This window comes from Malurus melanocephalus, unplaced genomic scaffold, assembly GCF_030028575.1.
Source record: "Malurus melanocephalus ecotype Western Australia unplaced genomic scaffold, MMel_1.1 scaffold_23, whole genome shotgun sequence".
Classification (NCBI taxonomy): Eukaryota; Metazoa; Chordata; class Aves; order Passeriformes; family Maluridae; genus Malurus; species Malurus melanocephalus.
The window spans coordinates 809,644-834,629 of record NW_026623255.1 but is presented as its reverse complement, the minus strand read 5'-3'; the positions used below and the strand labels follow the sequence as shown (position 1 = coordinate 834,629).

At 47.2% G+C, this 24,986-nt stretch overlaps 2 protein-coding genes across 2 annotated transcripts in view; one reads left to right on the top strand and one right to left on the bottom strand.

Annotated features, from left to right (window-relative positions):
* The window catches only part of NR2E1 (nuclear receptor subfamily 2 group E member 1), a 15,351-nt gene extending 11,441 nt beyond the window's left edge, over window positions 1-3,910 (bottom strand). The window contains exon 1 of the mRNA XM_057390141.1: window positions 3,886-3,910. Coding sequence (XP_057246124.1) covers window positions 3,886-3,910 — 25 coding nt within the window. The remainder of the gene's footprint in view (window positions 1-3,885) is intronic.
* The window catches only part of SEC63 (SEC63 homolog, protein translocation regulator), a 155,798-nt gene that overhangs the window by 16,510 nt on the left and 114,302 nt on the right, over window positions 1-24,986 (top strand). The gene's annotated exons all lie outside the window — the stretch shown is intronic.

Below are 24,986 nucleotides of genomic sequence, written 5' to 3'. Positions count from 1 at the left end.
TCTTCTCTTCTCTTCTCTTCTCTTCTCTTCTCTTCTCTTCTCTTCTCTTCTCTTCTCTTCTCTTCTCTTCTCTTCTCTTCTCTTCTCTTCTCTTCTCTTCCCTCCACTCAGACAACTTTCTTTCCTTTTACCAGAACTTAAGTTGGAAATTTAGCGCCTCTCAGCAAACCTTGGTCTCCAAACTCCAATGGAGAGTTCTTGGGGCCACTGTACTTGTTTGGAAGTAGYTCAGGGGGAGCCCCGGCTATGAGAATGAAGGCTGGAGGGGAGAADGCGGCAGCGTGCGGAGCGGTGCGGGGCTGGGGGCGGGAGGGGGGCAATGGAAACAGGCCGCAGGGGCTCCTCTCGCTCCCTAGAGAATTTAGGAGTCCGAGATGCTTTCAGACATGTCTACGCTAAGGCTCTAAGACAATGCCTGCTGGCAGACAATAGGGACATTAGATAAAGTGTTAACTTAATGATTTTGCCCATTGAAACTCGTTTGACTGCCTCCAATGAGCACAAGCTGCCAGCTTCTCCCCTAAATGAAACCCGACAGCTGCTATACACAACACGGCAAGAGGGACGGGGATTAGGTTAGGGACTGCGAGAGGGAGGGGTGGCGGAGGGAGGGAAGGTGGGGGGGGAGAGGTTAAAGAATAGAAAACTTTTGCGCAATTAATAAGGAGCGCAGCTGAAGGATGCCCCCCCGCCACACTGCCTGCGAGCAAACCGCGGCTTTGGAGCTGCAGGTAGGCGCCCGTGAGGAGGGCTGAGGCCAAGGCACGGTTTCTGGGAGTGTGTAATTACAAGCCCTCCTTGCCACCTGCCTATTGGGGCACCAGTGACCCGTCAAAAAGTGTAGCATGGGAATTCGGATATCGCACAATGCAAACGGGGGAAAGCGCCCGACTTCCCTCTCCAGTCCTTAGCATCCACGGGGAGAGAGAGGATCCACACGCACGCACACAAAGAAGGAGGAGGAGGAGGAGGGGCAGGCTGGGGGTGGGGGGAGAGACACTGAAGCCGTACGTGCGGCGGTGGTGCATCCCGGTGCTGAGCCCGGCACTACTGCGCTGCCCCCGCGTACCCCGTCCCACGGCCGCTGCCGGCGCCGGGACTCCCGTCCGCTACCCTTCCGTCTCCCGTGGGCCCCGGCCGCGGACCCGGGCCCGCCGTGTGACCGTCGCCCCCCCCCAGGGCACCGGGCAGCCACGGGGTCCCCTCTTCCACGGCCGGCCTGCGGTGCGGGGCAGCCGGCTGGTCTCCGCCGGCGCTAAAGTCGGCCAGCGGAGACGGAAGAAACTTGCCTTAGTTTTCCCCACACGGATTTTAAGTTTGGGATCCGCTTTGAAAAAAAAAAAAATCCTTTTCACTATGTATGTACATATCCACACCATGCATATAAACATACGGCCCTTCTATTCCTTACACGTCCCGATATTCCTGCTATAAATCGCGAGCACCTGGAGTACCTTGCCAAACCCACACCACCGCATTTCCAGCCGCCGGAGCAGCGTGGCCGGCCTGCTCAACTCCGTGGACCCCGGCGAGGCGGTGGACGGGGAGGGGGACACGGCGGAGGCAGCGGCTGGAGCCCCCCGCGTCGCGCTGTTGCGGGGCCGGCCCGTCCCGCCGCCCGCCGGGCCGCGCTCTGCCCACCCCCTCCACCCCCCCAAATCCCCATCTCTGCCCCGCGGGGGCTGTTATGAGAAAACTTTCGTGCATGGCAAAATATGAAATAAGTAGACGGGTAAGAGGCAGGGCGGGGRGTGGGAAAGGAAAAATGTAAGCTTGACACGGGGTCATGCGATAACTGATTAACTCTGTTTAAAAGCGCTCCGGTTCCCCGARGTACCGCTTCGTCTCAGAAGTTTTAGCGCTAAGAAAATGGGATTTCTGTTCAGCAGGGAAACCGTTTTGAACATCCCACGACAGGGGGTCCTTGGGGGCTTTTTTTGTGTGTCATAATTGCTTAAAGGATATATGGCAGCCCCGATTACTGTAATTACCATCAGAGGCTGTTGAAAGAAGTTAGTCTGGGCTCGGGGGACGGCGGGATGGGGTCTTGTTACCACCCAGGCAGACATCGCAGCTGACATCGCCGGGCGCCCACCGGCGGGCAGAAAAGCCAAGACGCAGCCCCCTTGCCCGGGACCCCCTCAGGACCCCCGGGACGAGCGCCCAGGCCCTGGGACAGCTGCTCGGGCTTCTGTACGCGCTGCCGAGGCCGGCTGGGCTCGGGCCCCGGCGCTGAGCAGACCCCGCGTGTCCCCATCCCCGTGGGACTTGACTGAGTCGGACCTGGGGGTTCCTTTCGGGAGGTCCCCAGGGGTCAGGGGGTCATCAGTGAAAGCGGCGGCGGTGGCCGGGTCGCTCAGCGCCGTGGGGCMGGAGGCGCGATCCAGCCGGGCGGGCTTTCACCTTCGCAAAATGTCTCCGGCAGAAGCTCCTCCGTCCTTTGGAAAAGTGGATGCCCGGTCCTTCCTGTCCCTTCCTCATCACTCAGAAACCTGACAGGAGCCCCGATAATGTCCAGGGGCCCGATCCCGCTCCGGCTGCCTCACACTTCCCGGGCAGCCTGGGCAACGCAGCCGGCGGAAGCAGCCCCGGCCGCCGCAGGTTTTTCAGCCGCTGACCCCGTCCCCTTCCCCGGTTGGTGCCTTAGTACCTCGACTACAATTTTATTTTCCCCCTGGCGGGGCTGGGGCAGAAAGATGCCGCGCTCAGCCCCACGGAGGAAGAGGACAAACCCGCGACACCGAAGCGGCGGCAGCTCGGCCGCAGCTCCGGGGGCTCCGCGCCGCCTCCTCCACGCGCGACCTCCGCGCCGCGGCCCCCGACTGCCTCTCGGCCCCGCCGCCGCGCCCCCTCCCTCCTCCCCGGCTTCTCGGCCCCCGCGGACAAAGGGCGGACTCGGGTCAAAATAATGGAGGGCAGCGGCGAGGGGAAGGCCGCGGGGCTGGCGGGGGGCGACCGGTGGCAGGTACCGCGGCGGGTCCCTCCCGGCTCTACCTCCTTTGCCACCGCTCCGCAACCCCGGGAGCCTGTCGGAGCTCAGAGGAAATAGCTGTCCGATCCATCACTTGTCAGACATTAAATTGGATTGGGTATTTTTCCCCCCTTTGTTACTGACTCCATCCATATTACAAACTCCGAAAGTCCCATTGGGATTATACGGATTGAGCCATTCTGTAAGAGCGGTTAGTCATGCTTTAAATTCCCCAGTTATGAGGTGCATGGATTTAGGATTAAGGAAAATGTGACTTTTAAGTTGTTTCTGCTTTCCTCGTTGCAGGATTATTTGTTGTAACTGGGAATGCTGTGCAAAGCATTGCATTTAAATCCTCCTTCAACTGAGTTGCTTACGCGATTCCGTGTAACTGAGTGACCGGAGTTTCAAACTCTTAAAAAGAAATTATTATGTCGCAGAAGATTGCATAAAGACCGTGAGAAACGCAGCACGTTTCAGCGCCGTAATGCCTTTTAAAAACAAACCTTCCCCCCTCCGCCCCAGTACCGGAGACCCGCACGCAACYGCCCTCGTTCCGGCGGCACCAGCCCCCTCCCCGCCGTCCGCAGAGCCGCCTTCCCGGGGGCTGGCTGCCCACGGGCTTCTGCCCCGGTTCCCGGCGCGGAAAGTCGGGACACGCAGCTGGAAAGCGGCTTTTTCTCAAGCCCCAGGCCCAAACTCCAAMGGGGCAATTCCGAGCCTATATATTCGTTGCCGCTCCGGTTGGAAATATACACTTCTTTTTCAATTGGGCGCGGGGTGTGGGGGGGTGCAAACCCAAGCCACAACCCCCCCTCCCCTTCCTCTCCCTCCTCTCCACCTCCCGCCCCCCAGGCCAGGCTGGAGCCGGTCTCGGAACGACTGCTCGAAGCCTCCACCGCGTTATTACCCACTTGTTGATCCCGCCGGCTTGCTCATGCTCGAAGCCCCCGTGAGTCGTTAAACTCTGGGCGAAGTGTCGGCGCCGGGGAGAGGCGGTGCGGCCCCCCCGGGGGCCCCCCTGCTCCGCGGGACAGGTGCCTCCCTTGGGCGCTCACTGCTGGCTCCGCCGCGGGGGCCGGCACATCCTCGCCGCAGCCCCGCTCCCCCAGCGATATCCTCCCCAGGGACGGGGACACGCTGCGGGGACGCGGCAAGTGGCGGGGGAAAAAAGTGGAGCAAAATGAAAAGGAAAAAAGGAAAAAAGAAAAAAAAAACAAAAAAAACAACGAAGTGACCCGAAGTCGGCGGCTGCTCGCTGCCCCTCCGCGAGTAGATGTTCTCGGGACCCTGGGTGGGTGCTGGGGGGGCAACTGCGCTCGCCACCGCGCTCCTGGAAGGCAAGCGAGAGCCTCAGCAGCCAGGACAACAATGAGGCGAAGGAGAAGGTAGGATAGGGAGCGGGGCTCTGCGCCGAGCGCTTCGGTGCAGCGAGCAGGGAGATCAGAGCCTGGAAAAATAATGGAAGGGGGGAAAAGGCGTCAGAGGAGGCAGTCTCTGCCTCTCAGAAACTGAATGGTATAAAAAGGGAAAGGTTTCCAGAAGTTCATTACACTGGCTGACTTCGCGCTTTGAGCTCCAGGCTTCGGCCCCTATAATATCGGCAGAGAGGCTGTGACAGGCAGCGGCGGGGAGGGGAGAGGGACGCCCCTTGCCCACTGAGCTTCCCTCGCTTTCCCCCCAACTCCTGCCGCCGCGTGACGTCACCCCGCGCTGGGAAGGGGAGGGGGCAGGGAGGGGGTTAAATGCTAATGATATTAATGAACCCCGAAGCGGCTTCCACACAAAATGCAGCGGCTGCCGAGACGATTCCGCCTCCTCACTCGCCTTGTGCCCTCGCTGTCATTAAAAGGGACAACCCCCACCCCCAGGAAAAAAAAAAAAGAAGAAGAAGAAGAAAAAAAAGAAAAAAACAGGAGACAAAAGGAAAGCAGAAAGAACGGATCAAGATCCCGTTTCTTTTGCATTTTCCCGTGCTGAGGTGAAGCCCGCCTGCGGTTCGGCCCTGCCCTTGCCCTTGCCCGGGCCCGGGCAGTGGCTGTGCTGGCAGTCGGCGGGGCCGGGCGGGGATCGGGCCGGGGCTGCAAGCCGGGCCGGGGCTGCGAGCCGGGCCGAGCCGAGCCGGGCTGAGCCGGGCCGGGCTGAGCCGGGCTGAGCCTCCAGCCTTCCCGCCGGGCAGCCGGACCACCGTCCTGCCGCGGGAGCCGGAGGCTGGCACGGGGAGAACAGGGCCGGCCGGCTGCTGGAGGAGCACGGCGGGCTGTTCTCCCGCTCCCCGGCGCCGGGACTTGTTGCACGGAGCTGAAGGAGCCCCCTCTTGCCCCGTAGGGCTGCTCCGAGCCCGGGCACCGCCGGCCTCGCCTCCCCTCAGCCCGCCGCCCCCGAGCGTCCCAGGAGCGCTGCCAGTCRGGGTGCAGCAGGGCGGCGAGGGGCCAGAGGTGGGACCCTTGCTAAACTCAGCAGCTCCGGTTTCACCGAGAGGCTGCCGAGCTCTCCCGCTCCTGTTGGAAACTGTGAGGTGGAAGCTGCTAGAGCAGCCTTAGGCTGGTGAGAGGTGTGCATCTGGGGAGGAAGGAAAGGCTATGCTGATGTGAGCTGGGGTGGGCAATGACACCAGAGAGCAGGGGCAGCAGTTGCTGACCCTCAGTCTTTGCTTTCTGGTCCCTGTCACTCGTGTGAAGTGTTGATGGCTGTGATCAACTGACTTACCCGTTGCTGGCTGTGATCCTGGGGAAATGTGTTCAGCCCAGCCCTAAACACACTTGTCCCTGTCTCCCTGCACTTCTTGTTTCATCCTTGTATCTTTCTATCTCAGATGGTGGTCCTCCCATGCCTATACCATAACTGTGTCGCAGGGCTGCATGGCTCTGGGCAGCACTGCAATCCCACTGACTTTCTGCTCTTTGCTCCCATGAGACCACGGCACARAAGGAAGCCTTGAATCAGGACAAGCCTGGTCCTGCCTAACACTGAGGGACACTGTCCAGAGGRCAGGGAAGTTGCTCAGGGAGATCTCAGAAAGCAAAGAAACTGGTAGATCAGGGAATGCAGACAAATTCACTCCAAATCTGCTTCCAGGGAGGCAGGGAATAATTCACCTCCTTGAGCAATGTGGAAAGCAACAGGGAAGGAGATGCTACATTTGCAAGGTCTGAAGGCCAAAAGAAAGAGGATTAAATGGCAGCAGGGCCCAGATCTGACCCCGGGCATCCCCTGCTCTGGAGATCTCCAGCCCTGCAGCAGCCACAGYTCTTTGTGTCGTAAACTCCAAGCTACCTCAAAAAGGCTGGTCACTGCAAAGGCTGGTCAAACCATATTCACAGGTTTCAGGCACACCTGAGAGAGGCTGCTCTGAATGTGAACAGGGCTTCCCCTTCCATGTATAGCATCAGGCTCTGCCAAGAGGAAAAAAAAAAAAAAAAAAGAGCTCAAACAGCCCACCTCTCCACCCAAAACTCCACTAACATAGCCCAGACATCCAAAGACAGCTCTGGGTGTGGGCTGGGGCTGTGAGTTGCTGAGAACAGAACAAACCATCAGCCCTTGCCTGTTCTCCAGGTTGTGCCTGGTGTTGCTTTGCAAACCTGCACTGTATGAGATTTGTCCTCTGTCTCTTCAGAGCCCTTCCTGTGGTTTCTGTGGTGGACAGGGATACCTCAGCCCTGAAAGTGAAGGCAAGAARAGTACAGGGAAGAGCTCTCTCCTGCCTCCAGCTTTTCACTGCAGGCTCTATCAAAGCTGCTTCCATGATCATTTGGCGGARAAGTATTTCAGCTTCCAAAAGGTGGGAAATTATAATTAACATTTAGTATTTGTTATTATTACTATTATTACCATTTAGCCTTTACCATTATTGTCCTGGTTTTTGATGGAGTAGAGTKAATTTTCTTCACAGCAGCTAGTACAGTGCTGTGTTTGGGATTTAGAATGAGAATGATGCTGATAACACACTGATGTTTTAGTTGTTGCTGAGCAGTGTTTTCACTAAGTCAAGGTTTTCACTAAGTCAAGGATTGTTTTAGCTTCTCATGTTGCCCTGTCAGAGAGTGGGCTGGGGGTGTGCAAGAATTTGGRAGGGGATGCTGTTGGGGCAACGGACCCAAAGTGGCCAGAGGTGTATCCCATACCACGYGGCATCATGCTGAACAAACAAACTGGGAGGAGATGGCTGGAGGAAAATCTGGGCATCAGTCAGTTGGTGGTGAGCAATTGCCCATCACTTTCTTTGTATRTCATTWTATCATTATTATTATTTTCCCCTTCCTGTTCTGTTTCTTTAAAATGCCTTTATCTCAGCCCACAGGTTTTACCCTTTTTTTAAATTCTCTCCCTCACCCCACTGTGCTGGCAGTGAATGAACAKCTGTATGGTGTTTAGCTATCTGCTGGGTTAAACCACAATTATATTTAGCATTTTATTTATTAAGCAGTCCTACAAATACAGAAGATGCTAATATAGCAGTGAAATTTACTGTCTCCTTGTAGTGGAAGTACAAATAGTTGTCAATCCTGCTACAGGAAACGACATTGTGTCTTTTCAGAGTGTCTCCTTCAGGACTCTCTATTCTGATCACCATTGCACAGTGACATTTCACAGCATTTTACTGTGGTTTCTTGCCAGGTATCTTTTACTTCTTGGAGTCTTAGCAGCACTGAAAATCCAATGTGTGATCCATCTTCAGTCTTTCTGCCTCTACCTTGCTTGTCTTCTCTGCTCTTTGGATAGGGAGACAAAAGGTTTTTAGCGAAGAAAAAAAAAAAAAAGAAAAAAAAAGTGAAGAAGAAGGTTAGGTGATGAAAAATTTTAAGCTGCCAGAGGTGTATGGATGTAGCAGGAGAATATAGGGAAGTGCAGTTTTCATCTCAATGATGATGAAATCTCAATTCCCATCTCTCTCAATGGGAAGAGGTGGGTAAGATCAGGCAAATCTAACACACCTGTTTTCTTGGAAAGGTGACAAGGAGGGAAAGGATAGAGCTATTTTCTCCTGGGAGGTGGGGTTACTCTTGCTCTGGGATACTTGAGAATCTATCTCCGCTCCCCTCCTTCGGTGCGTGTGCCAGGTGAGATCCAGGGATGTCCCTTGGTGCCCTAGGCAGTCCTATGCAGAGAGTTGATTACAGCAGYACCCTTGTGGTGTAAATACCTTCAGGCTTTAGTTCTTTCTAATCACCCCTTAAATCTAAGGTGCCTTCCCTTTTCGTAGGTCACAGCCTATGTTTTTGTGGCTCTGCCACAAATCCCTTTCTGTATCCTCCTGTGGGCAGATGGATGTGAAAATCCTGGTTGAGGACAAGGTTGTGCTGGGCACCCAGCTGGAGCTGCTCCCTGTGTGGGTGATGGAAATCACTTAACAAGCTTTTTTTGTGGTCCTGAGTCTCCCTTGCAAAGCCCCTTCCTCACGGATGAGTTCCTGGGATGGTCCTGCAGTGCACAACCAGCAATGGTGACATTGGCCTTCCTCTAGTCCTGCCTGGGCCATGGCACTCTGCTGGTTTTGGCCGAGGTAGGTAATTSTCTTCACAGTAGCTGGCACAGAACTGAGTTTTGGATTTGTGCWGGAAACAGWGCTGATAACACAGGGATGTTTTCATTACTGCTGAGYAGCKTTTACAAAGTCAAGGCCTTTCCAGCCTCTCAACACATCCCACYAGCGAGAGGGCTGGGGGAGTACAAGGAGTTGGGAGGGGACACAGCCGGGACAGCTGACCCCRACAGACTGAAGGATATTCCAGACCATATGGTGTCATATAAAACTGAGGAATCAGGAGAAAGAGGGGGATGTTTGCAGTTATGATGTTTGCCTTCCCTAGTCACCATTAGGTGTGATGCAGCCCTGCTTTCCTTGGATACCCCTGGGGCCAGGTGCCTTCCAGGATTGCAAGGCCGTGCTTGGAACCCCAGCTAACTAAAAAAATCCAGCACAAAACAAAAACACGTCCCAGTTTTGTGCTGTGAATTTTCTCCAGGTGAAACAAGAAAAGGTTTTTTTCCCAAAATGTGAAAATTCAAGGCACAGAAAGATGACCTGGTGAAGTCTGTCCTGYGAGCACTCCCTTTCTCCTGGTGCAAAAAGGATTTCCTTGTGCCCCTGTATCCTCTGAAAAGCAAAACCACCTTCTGGCTGCAGCTGGGGATGACTTTCCCTGAGTGTGTTCCATCTCTGCATGCTGGGGTGTCCCTCAGTGAATGTACCAGTTACCTCTGCTGGCTTTTGGGCTTGAGCATGTCTCAGCCCATCCTCCATGCTGGGCAGCTCAGCCAGCAAAGCTTTGGGGAAGATCTGTCTTCCCTGCAGATGATATGGTGGGTTTCTCCCTTGYACATGTGCGTGCTCGGTTAAATAAATTAATATCTGCAAGCAACAGCRACCATACAGCTCTGTTTCCACTTGTGCATCTGACAAGTGCACACTAGTGTTGTGAAGAATAATGGGGAAAATTATACCTAAGAAAGATAGCTGGGCAAAGGGTACCGSTGCAAGTCATGGCACTTCTCCTCAATACTTGCATTCAGGGGTGGAACAAGCCTGAGTTCACTTGCAGCAATGAAATGCCCCATTAATCACGTATGCCTTTGAAAGGGATATGTCAGGCTTGGCTTATACGCCTACATTGGTACCTGATCCCATCTAGACAATGCCAGACAAGCGCTTAACAAAGCCGCTCTAGTTAGTAACTTGACTTATTTGTTAGTTTGCTAGTTAGATATAAATCAAAGTGTCGTAATAAGCCAATGATGTAGCAACAGCTGCAATCTAATTTAGAGARAAACAGCCTCATTTTAGTTTTCCTGACACGAACACAAAAGACAGTATCAATACTGAAGCCGGCAGAGACACAGCTGTATAAAATTAGTGAAAGGTCCAAATAAGAGGGCAAATAAATATATTATAAACCAAATAATTGAAAACTTCAAATAACATTGGTCTAAAACAGTTTTAATTTGTCAGCAAAAGAATTCTGACTACAAGGAAAAAATACATGTTAAAGCTATGCTGTGACATTTAAAAATAATTTTATTAGTATAATAAACAAATAGCTCTGCCTAYATCCTAAGTAATTGTGTGTGCATAGGTAAGAATTGTCTCAGCTATCATCCTGATTGATTGTCCTTTGAATGTAATAATTTCTGTGGTAGACTCCCAAATTTTGCAGTAGAAGCCTATTAGCAAGCTGACCTTTGAGGCAATTGCAAAAAATACTGTTAGTGGCAGCAAAGAATGGTCTCAAGAAGAGGTGTATTTCTGGATGGAGATGTAATGGCTCAGCTCCATTGATTTCAGTTTATCTATATCTCTTGATTTTGGCTGGAGACCAGATCTGTGGTATCTATTTTGGGAAATGAATTTAGAAACAACAAAAATAAATACTTCCAGATGCAGCATTGAATCAGCATATCACATTCAGTGCTGCTTGAAAGTATTGAGTCGGTTGGTGCACAGAGGTTTTTAAGAAGTGGTGTACAGTTTAATGAGTGACTAAGAAATTTATAGCCAGGCTTGCTTTATCTATTAATTCATGAAATAGGAGTCACAGAAGTATCCTTGCAGGTAGATAAATTCATGGCAAGTCTAAACAGAGGAGAGCATGATCTGCATCATTCTGCAATTAGTTAAATGTGTTACAAAGTTGGTTGGGGTTTTCTGCCTTTTGAGATTTAAGACATTGATGACAGCAAGATGGTGAACTGGAGAAACCAGTGACCTGAGCCCATGTAACAAAATCTAACACTCTTATCTCTAAGAAGAGTGGAAAGCAGAGGTCTGCCATGGTCCTCTCCTAAAATTAATTAATCCTGCAGCTATTTGCACTTGTCCTGCCTGAACAGAAAATTTAGTCCAGTGGAATCATACCACTGAGGCAGATTCTGGTCCTACAGTGTYCCCCCATAAGTGTGAAATAAGTAGTAGTTTAACTGATTTCGACAGGATTGCTGGGGTGCGTGAGAGCTGAAAAAGTAAAGTGAACAATCCAAGTTTAGGGCAGCCTATCTGACTGGAAGACTCCTGTCAGTCCTCAGCTAAGATTTCTCTATTCAAATACAATGCACATCCTTGAATTTGCAATGTGTTTTGGTGGTTTACAAACCCTGGTGCCTGGAGTGCTCTCTGCAGTGTGGGTCACTCAATGCTCCTGACCCAGGGATTCTGAGCTCTAAGTGCTCTTAAAAGAGACTTCAGATATTTTTACCCATGCCCTGATTCTATTTTACCACATACAATTTTACTGCAATTGCCGCAAAAACATTGTATCACCAAAAATATTAGGGAATTGCAGGTTTTTGTGTGTAGGAGATAATATGTCTCTGGTGAGATGTGATCCAGTATCTCTATGTCCCTCATTTTCATGAGGCATGGCCCTTTTAAAGAAATATAAATCAGGGGAATGTGTTATAGGAATCCCAGGACAGCGTTTTRTCTGGTGACTTTGTTCTTCATGATGCAATACAGAGCACAAGGTATTGAAGCACTGAATCAAAAACTGAGGATTGGCATGGATGCCAATCCACCATGGAATGGTGCTTGTGGATTAATAACAGCTGGTACTGCTGACATTAACTGCTTTTCATAATTACTCTGTTCTGCGGCAGTGCTGCCCTGGTGAGCAGAGCTGTGTGGCAGATCACTTAGCTGAAGCAGTAGAAGTCCAGTGYGCAGATTATTGCTCAACAACGCTTTTATTCCAACTGCAAGTGCAGAGATTATATTAGATAATAAATCCTGATGTTTAGAAAACCCCAAGGGTGATCCAAATGCTGTAATCTGGCTGCAAATACACATGGGAAGTTGCTACTAACCCTCTGTGTGGTTGTTCAACCATTTTTGTACTGTCAGGAGCATTTGTTTAATTCTAAATTGAATTTTCTATATATTTTCATAGCAGTYGGTGTTGGCTGATGTTGCTTAAATCCAGCTAGCCCTTTTGCTGATATGAGGCTGATGTGATTCAGAACCTGACRGACAACAGAGAAAATGTGTTTCTCTTCTGTTCTTTTTACTGTGYACTTGGTAAGCACACTGTAGCTGGTAGAATATTTTCTGTAATATCCAGCAGATTTTCCTCTCTTTTATTGAAAATCATAAGCAAAATTACTACTAAAGGATGAAGAGTTGTGGTCTTGGGAATCCCATCAGTTTGAYTGATAACCAGGGCCAACCATGCTAAGGGAATAAAGGGTGGGATAGCTAAACTTCCTCAGGAAAACCATTGTCCCTGGTAGAGGTGTTCCTTCCATGCCAGCAAAGAACAAATGTTAATTTATGTGTGCATTTCCAGGAGAGTTGAAGGAGTGAGGCCTCCACTGGAGAGATGCCATATGGAGAAAGCTGTGTTTGAATAAATTTGCAATTGTGCTGCTTGGCTTTCAGCTCATCTCAGTGCATTGTGCCATTGCAAGGTGTGTCCATCCTTACTCATCTGCCGTCATGGTCTCAAAACTCCTCTGCAGATGGGGAAGGTCTTAGGTCCTGCATCTGCCTTCTGGGRCTGAGGACACTGCTGCTCTTTGTCCCCTGAGGTGAAGGCCACCTACAACGTGTGACACCCACTGGTGGGGGTGTATACTGAAGTGTGGAGCCCAATGTTCCAGTTTTAGCTCGGACTTTTAACTCAGTTTCAGTTTTAACTCAAAGTGTTTAGTTCTCTTGTGAACCAAATCACTTGCAATAGACCTAATCTAATGGTGAACAACCCCTGCTTCAGGCTGATTTGTAATTAGGTCGCAGCCATTTGTGCCCTTTTCCCTTTCCAAGAGCAGGTGTAAGCCGGCTTAGGGGAACTTGGTGGGTAAAAAGCAGGCTGGTGACATTTTTGATGTCAGTTTGAACTTGGTCTTCATTTCTCTGTGTCTTTTAGGAAGCACTTTGGGAAGGTCATCAAATGAGCACCAGTGGGCTGGGCAATGCTCAAACAATGAGATTCTTTGAGTAATGTAAATAATCCTAATTTTAGATACAGCAAGACAAAACAATCTGACAGAAGATGGCTTCTTGTATGCAAAGGGCAACTTATGTCTGGCTGAACAACCTTTCCCAACTCTTCCTAGGAAAAACAGAGCTCTAGCTTTCAGCACCATGGTGCTCACAGGAATCTGCAGCCCCCACCTCCCCACCTGCCTGGCAGGTGTAACAGAAGGTGGACTCACAGGTGAGAGTAGGCATATTTTTCCCATTTTTTCCCAAAATTTGTGCTATTAAGRGAGATTAGTCTGACAGGCTTGGGAACTTCCTGGTTACTGCTGTCCGATGTGAGAGCAAGTCTGGAAGAGGCCGTCTGGATGTGAATCTGCTGGAATCCAAGCTGTGGAGAGAGTTTCCCGCGCATTTTCCTGTTCTGCTTTTGGAGTATGAGAAGAGGCTTTTTGGGGAAGAGCAGGTTCCATGTGTGAGCCAGGGATCCTGGGCAGTGCTACACTCTGAGGGTGGGCGCAGTTTGCAGCAGAGCAGGTTTGACTCCATCCATGCAAACAGATCTCGAAGTGTAAAGAAGGATGTACTTGTAAGGAGCAGAGAAGTATCAGTGTGGGAAACACATGAGTGTTTGTTTCACCTTTTCCTGCCTGGGATACGAGCCCCRCTGCACCGTGCATAGGAAAAGGAATGCAAGCCGATTTGCAAAAAAAAAAATTCTTGCATTGGTTTAAATGAAGATTTTGGTGGCAGCACCACAGGGCTCGAGGCCTGCTCCTCTCAGGGTCGAGCTGCTGTTGGAATATTTGAGGCTGACAATCCCTGGCCAGCCTAGCACATTGCTGTGTAGCAGGCATGACAATGCCATGTAAAAGAAGTTCCCTGAAAGGCTTTCAGAAGTCAGAGCTGCTATACAACAGCCTGGGAGCTTGTTAGCTCCCTTGCTACATCTGCCTTGAGATGAACAAGAGCCCCCATCAATGCCATTCCTCCCTTCTGTACCTCAGGCCCGGCGCCCACCCCACCTGCTCAGGACAGGCTTCCAGACAGACAGACAGACAGACAGACGGACAAGGATGCACTTGCTCTTCCCCCTACACTTCTTTTTCTCCCCTTTTTCCTCCATGGCTTTTTGCTTTTAAAGGTTGCTGCTGACAAATCTATCTATTTGGGGCAAATTGTCAGTGAGAAACTTCCGCTCGAACTCTTTGGGACAAAACTGCCTCTTTGAAAGGGTAAATCCCGTTGCATGAAGGTCTGAACAATGGCCAAATGTGTTGCTGCTACTGCTGCCGCTGCTGCTGAGGCCGGGGCTGTGACAAAGAGCGGATTAATTGGTGCYGCGGCTGACTGGTTCGAGATGGCTCCACTCAGCCCGCGCTGCGGGGAGCCCCATTGACTGGGCCCCGAGTCCCACTTTTCACAAACTCCAAACAAAAGTCAATTTCTTTTTTATAAGGCGAGGGAAGAAAAAAAAAATCAGTTCATGTTTGAGCTCGGGAAGTTGACTTGTTGGATTATAGGGCGTCATGCTCTCTCTGTCTGTCTCTCCCATGCTTTAAAGTTGCTTCTCCCACTAAGAGAAGAGTGAAGAGGGGAAAATGGAAAGCAAAAGTGAGCTGTTCTCATCAATGTGAGCATGTGGGAATAAAAAGCTACCAAGGACCCTGAACTCTGCTGGGAACCAAGCAGGAGCTCTTCTTTAGTGGAGTTAAACTTCTTCAGCCATCTGACGCTGCTCTGAAATGTGTCTGCAGGACATTCAATCATTAGGTAGACAGCGCTGTCAGGGAATGAGACTGAGTCAGGATGGTCAAAGTCGGCATATCCATACGGGATTTCATGGCCAGCAAAGTCTCCTGCCTTCTTCTATCAGGGAAGGCTTTCTCTTGTGGGAGTRGGCCACACGAATAGTTGTCTTGTGTCCTCCTTGAATAACCTTTGACTTCCTCTGGCTCTAAGCAGGCCAAACAAGGGAATGCAGAATGAGGTTCCCACAGGTGTATCCCATGCACTCAGAAAAACTACAATATACATAGAAGCAACCAGAGAGAGAGAGAGAGAGGAAAAAAAGAAAGAAAACCAGGGGATTACTCTTGTGCATACAGATGTTAATAGCCATTACCAAGTTGGCACAGTTTCTGCAACTGAGGTTATACTGGAGCATTTTGGGAAGTTAATCCCTGTAATTGCTTTGATAATCTTGTGGTATTTAAGGTATCACTTAATCAATATTTAGCTTTTCTTTTGGAAAACAGTGATCCCCAGTGAAAGAGAGAAGCTATTATCAGATGTAACTGCTGACCCTCTCCTCCTGGAGGTGGTATAGTATCAGATCTACAGGTTACCTGTGATTTATTTGCATATGTTCTGTCTTTGCAGGGGCGTATTTCACACTGGATTCTATTTCTTCCTTTTCTGTAGAGTGGATCCTTTGATCTCTCACTAATTGCTTTGACACACAGGGGAGGGAGTAGGGCATCCAACAGTTAAAGTCAATTCCCTTGATTTTTTAAACACCGTTTTCTGCAACTTATTCTTTCAATGGAAAACACAGTGTGATTTATCATCTACGGCTTTCCTGCAGACTGCAAGGAGGCAAACACAGCTTGAAGACAGAGTAGAAGAGCACAGAATGCAGCAGTTTTATCTGAAGTCAATGATAATTATTGTGTGTTATATCTCTGTGCACTTTGCTCATGAACTTCTGATATTTTAAGGTCCACGTAAAGTGATTACAGCTTTTATTCAGTCTATGCTCTACATGGAACTGTCTTTGTAAAAATGGGTGCAGCAAGACCCAAACAGTAGGAACATCTGTCCATGTTATCCATGTAGCTCTGCAAGTATAGCTTAACTTGAAAARAGCCTCTGGCTTCACTACTGGAGGATTTAACACCACACACACCCCTCCCCCGAACCTTTGACTGTGACCTTCGCTACCCCACTGCATTTGCTTTTACCCCAGATGTTCTTTGACTTTTGGCTAATCTGACACTGGAAGGACTCCTCTATCTTGCCAGGCTGATCCTCTGCTTGTCTGTGTTATGTATCTGTGTATAGTTCTGAGTTAATCCATCTCCRATTTTATTAGTGAGCAGAGAGAGCCACGAAACAACAAATCCGTAGAAAGGTGTAATTATTAATTTAATTATTCTYSTTTTTCTTCCTCCTTACAAATATCCATCAAGGAAACTCCAAAGATATGGAAGTGAAATTTCTTGTATTAYACCTGAAGTCTATAAGAAGCAAAGAGATCCTATGCTGGAGTTTTCCTTACTGTTGGGGATGCCCTTCAAATTTTCATGGTTTCCTAAGAGGGGCTTCATTRGTGTGCAGAAGACAATACAAAGAATTATCCTTTTCACCATGCCCCTATTCTGGCTGTCAACTACCRAGCTCTAAAACTGAAAGCAGCAATTTTCAGCAGAGCAGCTGAGTTGTGRGGAACTCCAAGGGAAGGAATGGTCCGAAACGTCAAGGGTGTTGGAAAAATCAAAGGGAAAGGGGCTGGAGAAGAGGTGGTTAGAATTGACTAGAAGGACATCATTAGTGATTTTAGAGAGAGCAATTCCTGCAGAGTGAAGTGGCCWGAAACCAGACTGCTGAGTGTCAGAGAGGTGAGTTCAAGAGAATGGGAGTAAACCGGTCATTTGAAAGGATAAGAGGTAAAGGAGATGAGAAAGGCATAATGGTATGTAGAGGAGGGTTGTTTTTGCAGAGACTTCAGARGCTTATTTGAAAACAGACCAAGAGGGTGATCCATAGAAAGAGTCTGCTGGTGAGTCTGGAGAAAGAAARTGCTAATCAAAAAATAAGTAGTGATGGGGGAGGCTGAAGGGATCCTAGCAGGGAGTGGGTGAAAAAAGGATTTTTTCCTAAGATAAATGCAAATATGTAAGAGGATGAACACAAGGATCTAGAGRTGTTCACTGGACCACGTGTCTGCGTGAAAGACGGAAGTGTAGGGGCTGGAAGAGTTAGCAGTTAATGCATGGGGRAGGGCAACAACACAAACTGAGAGAAGAGCTGGGGGTAACCATCACCAGGAGTGACAAAAAGGACAGAAAGAAATGACAAAGAAATCAGAGCAGCCAAAATGTAACTGGACAATGCACAAGGTGTGAAAAGCAGAAACAGCTAGGTCTGTGAGGTCAGTGACTCTCTGTTGAGCTCTTAATGTAGGACTTGAGATGTAAAAATCAGCAAGAGAAATCAAGTCAGCAGCAGCAAGGAGGARAAGGAATGGTTACTGGGAACACACTGTAAGGCAGCGGATAAGGAGCAGGAGAAAGGGGCTGGCACCGCAGCTGGCACACATAATGGAGTTCACAGTGAGGCAAAGAGAACCAGGGAGACAGCAGTGCCATTATGTGCCAGGGATTTTGACATATTAATCTAGTTTGAAGTGTGGCCATAAAGATTTCCAAAGCCCGTGGTCCTGRTTCAGTTGGTATAGTTGGGAAGTATAAAGGACACTCTTAAAATAAAGCAACAGCATGTAGGGAAGTATCTATGGATTGTCTTGTTTTATTTTTCATCTAAAAACCCTTTGGAATTCTCAGAACTTGTCAGGTATCTGGATTTCCATCTTGGACAGATGGATCTGTCTTCTGARCCTGTCATTTTTGCTACCTACCCAAACAGTCTAGTGTTCAGCAACGGGCTCTTGCACTGGGACTGAGCAAAGCGCTTCSCTTTCACTCCACATGTTCTCTTCAGTGCCCAAGATTAACATACAGGTACCTATATCAACCAGAAGGAGCTTAAGACACCTTATTTTGGGGACAAAGTCTTTCCTTTTTGTACATGTCTGCTATTGGACAATGCTGAGCAGCTCAGTCACCCTTCCTGTGTCTCAGATGGTAAGTTTAATGCAGCTCATGCACAAAGTTCTGACAATGAATGGGGGCCTGTGGAGAAACAAGAACAAAGGTTGTGCTTTTTTCTATCTTAAGAGTTGTATAGGTGGGGTTTGGCTTCTAASAGAAGCAGACCTATTGTATTGAAACTTTACTGAGGCGATCCATGCATGGACACTATGTTTGCTGGCATAAGTTAGGCAAGAAAGTAAATATGATTTTTCAGATAATTTCCAAGCCTTCTGCCTCTCAGAGCCCAAGCATCTCAGAATGCTTCTGCCAGAGCACCAAGTAAGGAAAGAATGTAATTTTTCTGTGAATGGAACATATTTGATGAAAACCATCAAGAGACCTCAAATGCGCTGCCTTGCTGCRCTTTGTTTAAGGTCACTTTTGAGATTTGAGCTCACTCTAAAGCTGCAAAAGACAAAGACTGACATCTCTGTTTCTGTTGAGTCCATGGGCTTCTTCCCCACAGAAGAGTTCAGAGGCTGGAGAAAGCCCATACAGACCTCCAGGGCTGGGAAGCTCTCCCATTGCACCCCTCAGGGCTCAGAAGGTGGCAAGGTAGAATTTCTAGTCCAGGCAGTAGTGCTGGAATTGGAACATTGACAGTATCTCAGATGCAACTCCAATCTTGCCAAGGCAGTGGATTCAATGAGCTATGAAGCTGGACTTCACTACCAGTTTGATCTAGAAGCATCATATTTCTGTTGTAACAAGATGAATTAGATTCATTTTAGGTGCCCTGGCTTGCACTCTCTGTCCATAAATCCTTTTTATGGTATTTGTATAACTTTGTTTTTTCTAGATGACACCTGAGCATAATTTAATTTAACTGCACACTACCAGGATCTGCACTATCTGGTAAAAATAATTTATTTCCTCTGGAAAATGATAGGCTGAACTGCAGGGAGGCATCTTTCACAAACTATGAAAAATGACTTTAATGTCAGAGTCAGGTAGTTATTCCAGTTCTGGGTACACACAGTCCAGTGTGTTGTCTCAAGAAGGTAAATAATGAGTGTCCCAGTTGCTGTGAATTGTTTCCACAGATCATTCATTTAGTTGGAAATAACAAGTTTTAAATTGTTCTGTTCATTATTGAGTGTCCTCGGTTTGGCTGTTACAGAGTTACTTTTCTTCCTCGTAGCTGGTCCAGTGCTGTGTTTTGGATTCAGTTTGARAATAATGTTGATAACACACTGATGTTTTAGTTGTTGCTAAGTAGTGCTTACCCAAAGTCAAGGACTTCTCAGTTTCTCATGCTCTGCCAAGAGGAGGTGCACTAGAAGCTGGCAGGGAGCACAGCCAGGACAAGGGAATTGAACAAGCCAAAGGGATATTCCATGCCATAGAACGTCATGCCCAGTATTACAAACTGGGAGAAATTGTCTGGCAGGGGCTGGTAATAGCTCTGGAATGGGTTGGAATTTGGTCAGCAGGGGTAAAGAGTTGTACTGTCCGTCACTTGTCTTTCTTGGAGTTTATTTTTTTCTCTTTTTTTTTGTTGTCTCTCTTCTATTTACAATTATTATCATACTGTTATTACTATATTTTATTTCAATCATTAAACTGTTCTTACCTCAACCCCTGAATTTTAATTTCTTTCTAATTCTGCTTCCCAATCCCACTGGGGAGAGGTGCATGTATGTGTGTGCGTAAACATCTGTGTGGTTACCAACTGGGGTTAAACTATGACACTGAGAAAAATGTCTTATGTTTTTTTGTTTGTGTTAACTAAGTTTTCCCAATTARTTAGTCATTGGATTATTTAAGATGYAAGGGCAGTTAAAAYACTATTACAAGAAATCGAAACTATTTTTATCAGAGCCCTGTGTTGTGCTTGCCATTGTACAAACAAACAGAAGAGATTAATTTTACTTGACTTTAAAAATAAAAATTGCAGACTTGGTTATATTCATCTTCCTTTATGCTGAGAAAAACGAATTTTTGTCATGCACTTCTCAGATCTATTTTAGATTTTGAATTTGGATGAAATCAATTACTTCGTAAAAGTACAAGTTTAGTAGATGCCCTAAAAGTAGCTGTCCACTTCCTGCCAGGTGAATCCTAGACAGATCTTTAAAGGCCTTTCTGTTTAAGAGGGAAAAAAGGGGCAGAACATGGAAGAATGGAAATATCATTGTCTCCTTCTTACAAATGGGGGAGCTGAAGTGCAGAGGGGCTGAAGGTGGCATTCATCTGTCCACAGACAGGGCATTTGCATTAGTAGCAGCAAATGTTCAAAAATTTTGTATGTGGACTTGTCATAGTTAATTGTCTGAGAAAGCTCCTGGAGCACAGCTCATTCTTGCTGTACCAGAGATCCAAAATAAGAACTTCTTGGTCAGTGTTGGTGTCTCCTCTCTCCTTTCATTGACTCTCAAGGCATCCAGTCTCACGAGGCTCATGTGCAGATAACTTCACATGGGCATTAAAGATCCAGGTGCGATGAATTCCTCTGGCTCCATGTCACCTGGGAGGTTTGTGTTGGTGTCAGAACAAACCCAGCTTTCCTGAGAACCTTAACAATGATTCCCTTCTCTGGAGACCTCTTGCTTTAGTACCAACGCTCCTTCTGAGGCACAGCCTGATGCTGGGGACCCTGCAAGTTTTTATAWACTATAAAAGGCGACACATAACCATTGATGTGGGATCACTTGTCTCTCCTCTGAAGGGCCAGATTGGGGTGTTCAGTGGGAGCAGGGTAGAGCCCTGAGCCTCCATTTAGCCCTCCAGCTGTCCAGTGATGAGACTTCCAGAGGGAGTGAAGGTGAACTGCTTCTTTGCTGTATCTTGATCCCAKACATGTAATTTGATTGTCTTTCCTCATCAATCTGTCCCACATGATGCCAAACCTCCTTCAGGACATTGCAGGCAGAAACACACAAGATGTGTCCAACTGAGGATATTTTTGAAAGGTGACACGATTCAAGTCTCCTCAGAGATTTGTGTCTCACTTCTCCACAGCCAAGATGCTTCCAGGGCAATCAAGGGACCCTTGGAAGGATACTTTGCRCCACTTGTTTGGAGAGCAAAGAGCAGTATATGTCAATGTACATGCCAATTATTCTACTAGAATATATGTACATGGTGGCAGAATCAAACCATTGAAATAAGAATTTCAAGAACTCAGACTTTTGGTTRTGCATGTTGCATTCTGCATGACTGCAGCTTTCACACCTGATCAGTTCAAGGCCTTTTGTTTTTGTTTTTTTTTAATGCTACTTCACTGACACATAACTTCTCTAAAGAGGGAGAAACTGCATCAAGGTCAAAGCTGACATTTTCCACTGTGAACCAATGGCARTGAAGGATAAGTCTGGARATAGCCCSATTTTCAGGCCTCTTTTAATCACTRTATCAGGTTTCTGCYTCMGTTAATCYAAAAATTTCTCCAAACCAAACTGTTTCAGACTTCTTTTCAATATAAATTTTAAGCTCCGTCCATTTTGTCTAAGAATATAGGTTGCAAAGTCAGATATTTGTGCAGGGATGCACATCTGTATGTTTATATTGGGGAASAATTATTACTCTCTTCTACTCTGCTCTCTTGTCCTCTGCTGAGTAGAGAAAACTTGGAACAATTAATTTCATGTCTCTTCTGTAAGCCAAAGAAGCACTCTAAATCTTTACTTTCAAGAAGCAATTAACTTCAGGTTTATTAGTCAAGTTGTGCTATGAAGTTCCAGTCTTTCATTGTACACTGTGAATTTTAATTACAATTTATTAAAATAATTTAATTGACTTCAGTCAATGGGCGTGAATGAGGGCAGCATTTCCCTGAGAAAGCTGTAGACAGAAGAAAAGGCCACCCATCCTAAATGCCTTCTGCCTGCCCTTTTTTGGGTTGCATCAGACTGTTTGAAAGAGGGCTGCATTTATCATCTTTGATGCCTCCAGCTCAATGGTCAATTCATATTAGATTCCACAAAAGGCAGTGAACCAAATTCATCTCTGATACAATTCCATTGACTTCAATGGTCTTACCACAGGGATTAATCTGGCCTAATATTATAGTTAGAATGAGAGTGTGTGTACTATTAGCCCAGGCTCTTTGCTGGAGATCATGCCGTGTAAAAGCTGGTGGCTGTTGCAGTTGCAATTTGCTCAAGAAATCCAATTCCTTTTGTTGACCCACTGAAGTTCACATTCCAAAAAAAAAAAAAAAAAAAAAAAGGAGAAGAAGAAACCAAACCCCCTCCAAATCCCTAATCAATTTGGAACTGCAGCTGAATTTAGATGTATATTTGCTAATTTGGTGTATTATGCATGCAAATATTGTTCTAAAAGGTGTTTCAATTATTTTCTAAGGCAGAGACCTATGCATTCTCTGCAGTCACAAAGAGTTTAAATGGAGTTATTTTTCCCTGCCTATAATCATTCTCCCTTTTAAGTACCCAGGCAGAAAAAGTAAGTTTACTGCTTCTAGCACAATGGCTCTCTTCACTTTTAGGTTTGGGAGACCTGGGTGACCTACGAAAGTTAATTAGAAGGTTAACAAAGACTAAGGCAGAGTAGAATACAGCGCCTCTCCTCCAGCCAAAGATGTCATCCATTAATTAGGGAAATCGTTAAGGTGGCCTTTATTGAATCCATASAAAACTGTCAGTTTGCGGTCGACAGTTTTGATCAGATTTTCCTCTCCCCAATAACACCACCCTTAATCGTAGGAGCCGCGGAGGGTTCGGGATGGGCCGGGAGGGGTGCGGGGGAAAGTGTGTGTGCACATAGGGGGAGTGTGTGTTTCAGCGACATTACAGTTAAACAGCCGCCAATTGTGACGGCTTTGATTCTCAGGCTTACATGGCATACTTATTCCATGATGTAATCTTTATTGAACCTGGAAGCTTGGGGGTGGGGGGCAGGGGGCAAGTGAAACTCGCTGCTGCCGCTGCCGCCGCTGCCTCTCAGCCGCAGGAAGCCCTGGGAGTTAATATTGCAGTCATCATAGGCAGAGCTCGCTGCTTTTGCATGGTAATACGCTATCTGACTCCCCTTTCCTCCTCGCTGAAGAGGGGTTGCTTCCAGCAATGAGAGCAAACAGCCATCTGCACAACAGACCCTTCACTCCTCCAAGAATACATTCACTTTAAAGTTGAAGGGCCTTTTTTGTAGACCCTAGATTTTWTTATACTCCTTTTTCCACACTACAGTACCAAAGTGGTGTTGCTATGGAGAATTTCAAGTGAAATGTTAGACAGTCCAGGCATTTTAACATGTATATTTTTTTAACCTACTGGGAGAACTGGCTGACTGGAGGTCTTTACTGGTTTAGCTCTGACAACTTTCCCTACGCATTGAAACAAGATGTGTCAAGGACAGTGGCTACAGAGAGTCCAGCCTGTCCAGTGTTGAGACCAAGAAAGTGACCTAGCATTGAAAAAGTGTTTTGTTTGAGCATGGGAAGCCATCACCTTCCAGGGGAGGAGGGCAAAGGAAAGGGCTACTGCAATCTAGAATGTTTACATTTAAACAGTGCTGTCCTAGCTCTGATGTTCTGGAAACTATTGCCTGGAGCCATTGGTTTCAGGGTTTTGAGCATGAGGAATCAAGAGCTGTTTCGATATCTAGAGGACAATATCTTATGCAGCAAAATGTCTTAGAAAGATTTTAAAAATAAAACTATTGGATGAATAATACTTTAGCTGACTGGTGTTCAGGATAAATTATGCACAATTTCAGGCCACTGAAGACCAGMAAGCTGTCTTGCACTTATTCTTGTACCTCAAGTGCTGGTAAAAAGCTTCTTCATGCTAGCACAAATTTCTCTACCAAAAAGAATTTGCATGTGAAGTGACAAGAAAAAGCAGGTTTTTATATTTGCATGGCACACATCTGCTTAATTGCCTCCATATTTCTCTACAATGTATTATTTACAGGTATATATTATATATACACGTATTACTTATTTGTATACATAGTATGTACATATATATAATATATATATTATAATGCAAGCTCTCTTACAAAGTAATTCAAGTTTACTTTGTATTTTTAGTATGCAGAAGACRTCATAAGCATCAGCACAGTAGCAAAATAATGCCAAATTGCTTCTRGTGCTTCCCATGCGATCCTCAGCTTTTCTGCATCCTTGCCGTGTCTAAAGGGAGTGGTTTAAGCTGGGACAAGTTCGTTTCCTGCCTGGTATCTTGTACAGTGCTGTGGTTTGGATTCAGCATGAGAGCAGTGTTGATATCACACTGATGTTTTAGTTGTTGCTAAGTAGTGCTTACCCAAAGTCAAGGACTTTTCAGTTTCTCATGCTCTGCCAACAAGGAGGCTCAGAAGAAGCCAGGAGGGAGCGTAGCCAGAACAGCTGACCCAAACTAGCCAAAGGGATATTCCATACCACAGAACATCATGCTCAGTATGCCCCCCTCAGCCTGGGGGAGTTGTCTGGGAGGAGCTGACTGTGCTTTGGGGACAGGCTGGGCATTGGTCAGTGTGTGGCGAGCAATTGTGTTGAATATAATTTGCCTGCCTTGGCCTGTCTCTCTCTCTTTTTGTTGTCTTCCTTTTCATTACTACTATTGTTTTGTTTTTTTTTTTAATTATTATTACTATTATTATTATTTTATTCTTGTGTTAGTTATCATTATTATTTTATTTCCAATATTAAACTGTTCTTAACTCATGGGTTTTACCTTTTTTTTCCTCTTGTCCTCCCCACCCCACTGGGGTGTATGTGTGAGTGAGTGGCTGCATGTTACAAGTGGCCAGCTGGAGCTAAACCGTGTCACAGAGATGGGACAATGTATATTCCATAAGTAAGTCTTTTTCCATGCATGGAAGAGCTCCCAGAGACCTGTCRTTTGAGTTGGAGAGGCACTGTGTTCCCACAGCTCTGTTTGGGATATTTTTCTGGTTTCAACTAAGAGACAAACTAACTCACCCTCTGTGTAACCACTGAGATAATCCTCAGATAAAGYGCTATAAGAGGGCCACGCACTATTATTGTTTAATGATGGAGCAGCAGAGGCTGTTCAAGAGCTACACCGGATTTTTGTATGTTTTCCTACTTCCTTTTGTCTTCTTGGAGCAGGCTTTGAGAGCTTTGGACTCCAACTAGAGGCAGGTTCCTAAATTTAAGGTGGCATCTCTGGGAGGCTTCGGAAATCGTTCTGGGTAGGGCAATGCAGGGTCTCTGTTGCTTAGATGTATTTTTGTACCATTATATCTTCCATATTAAAAATTCCTTTGGTGATGGGGAGCTGCTGTCCATGTTAACTTCAGCACT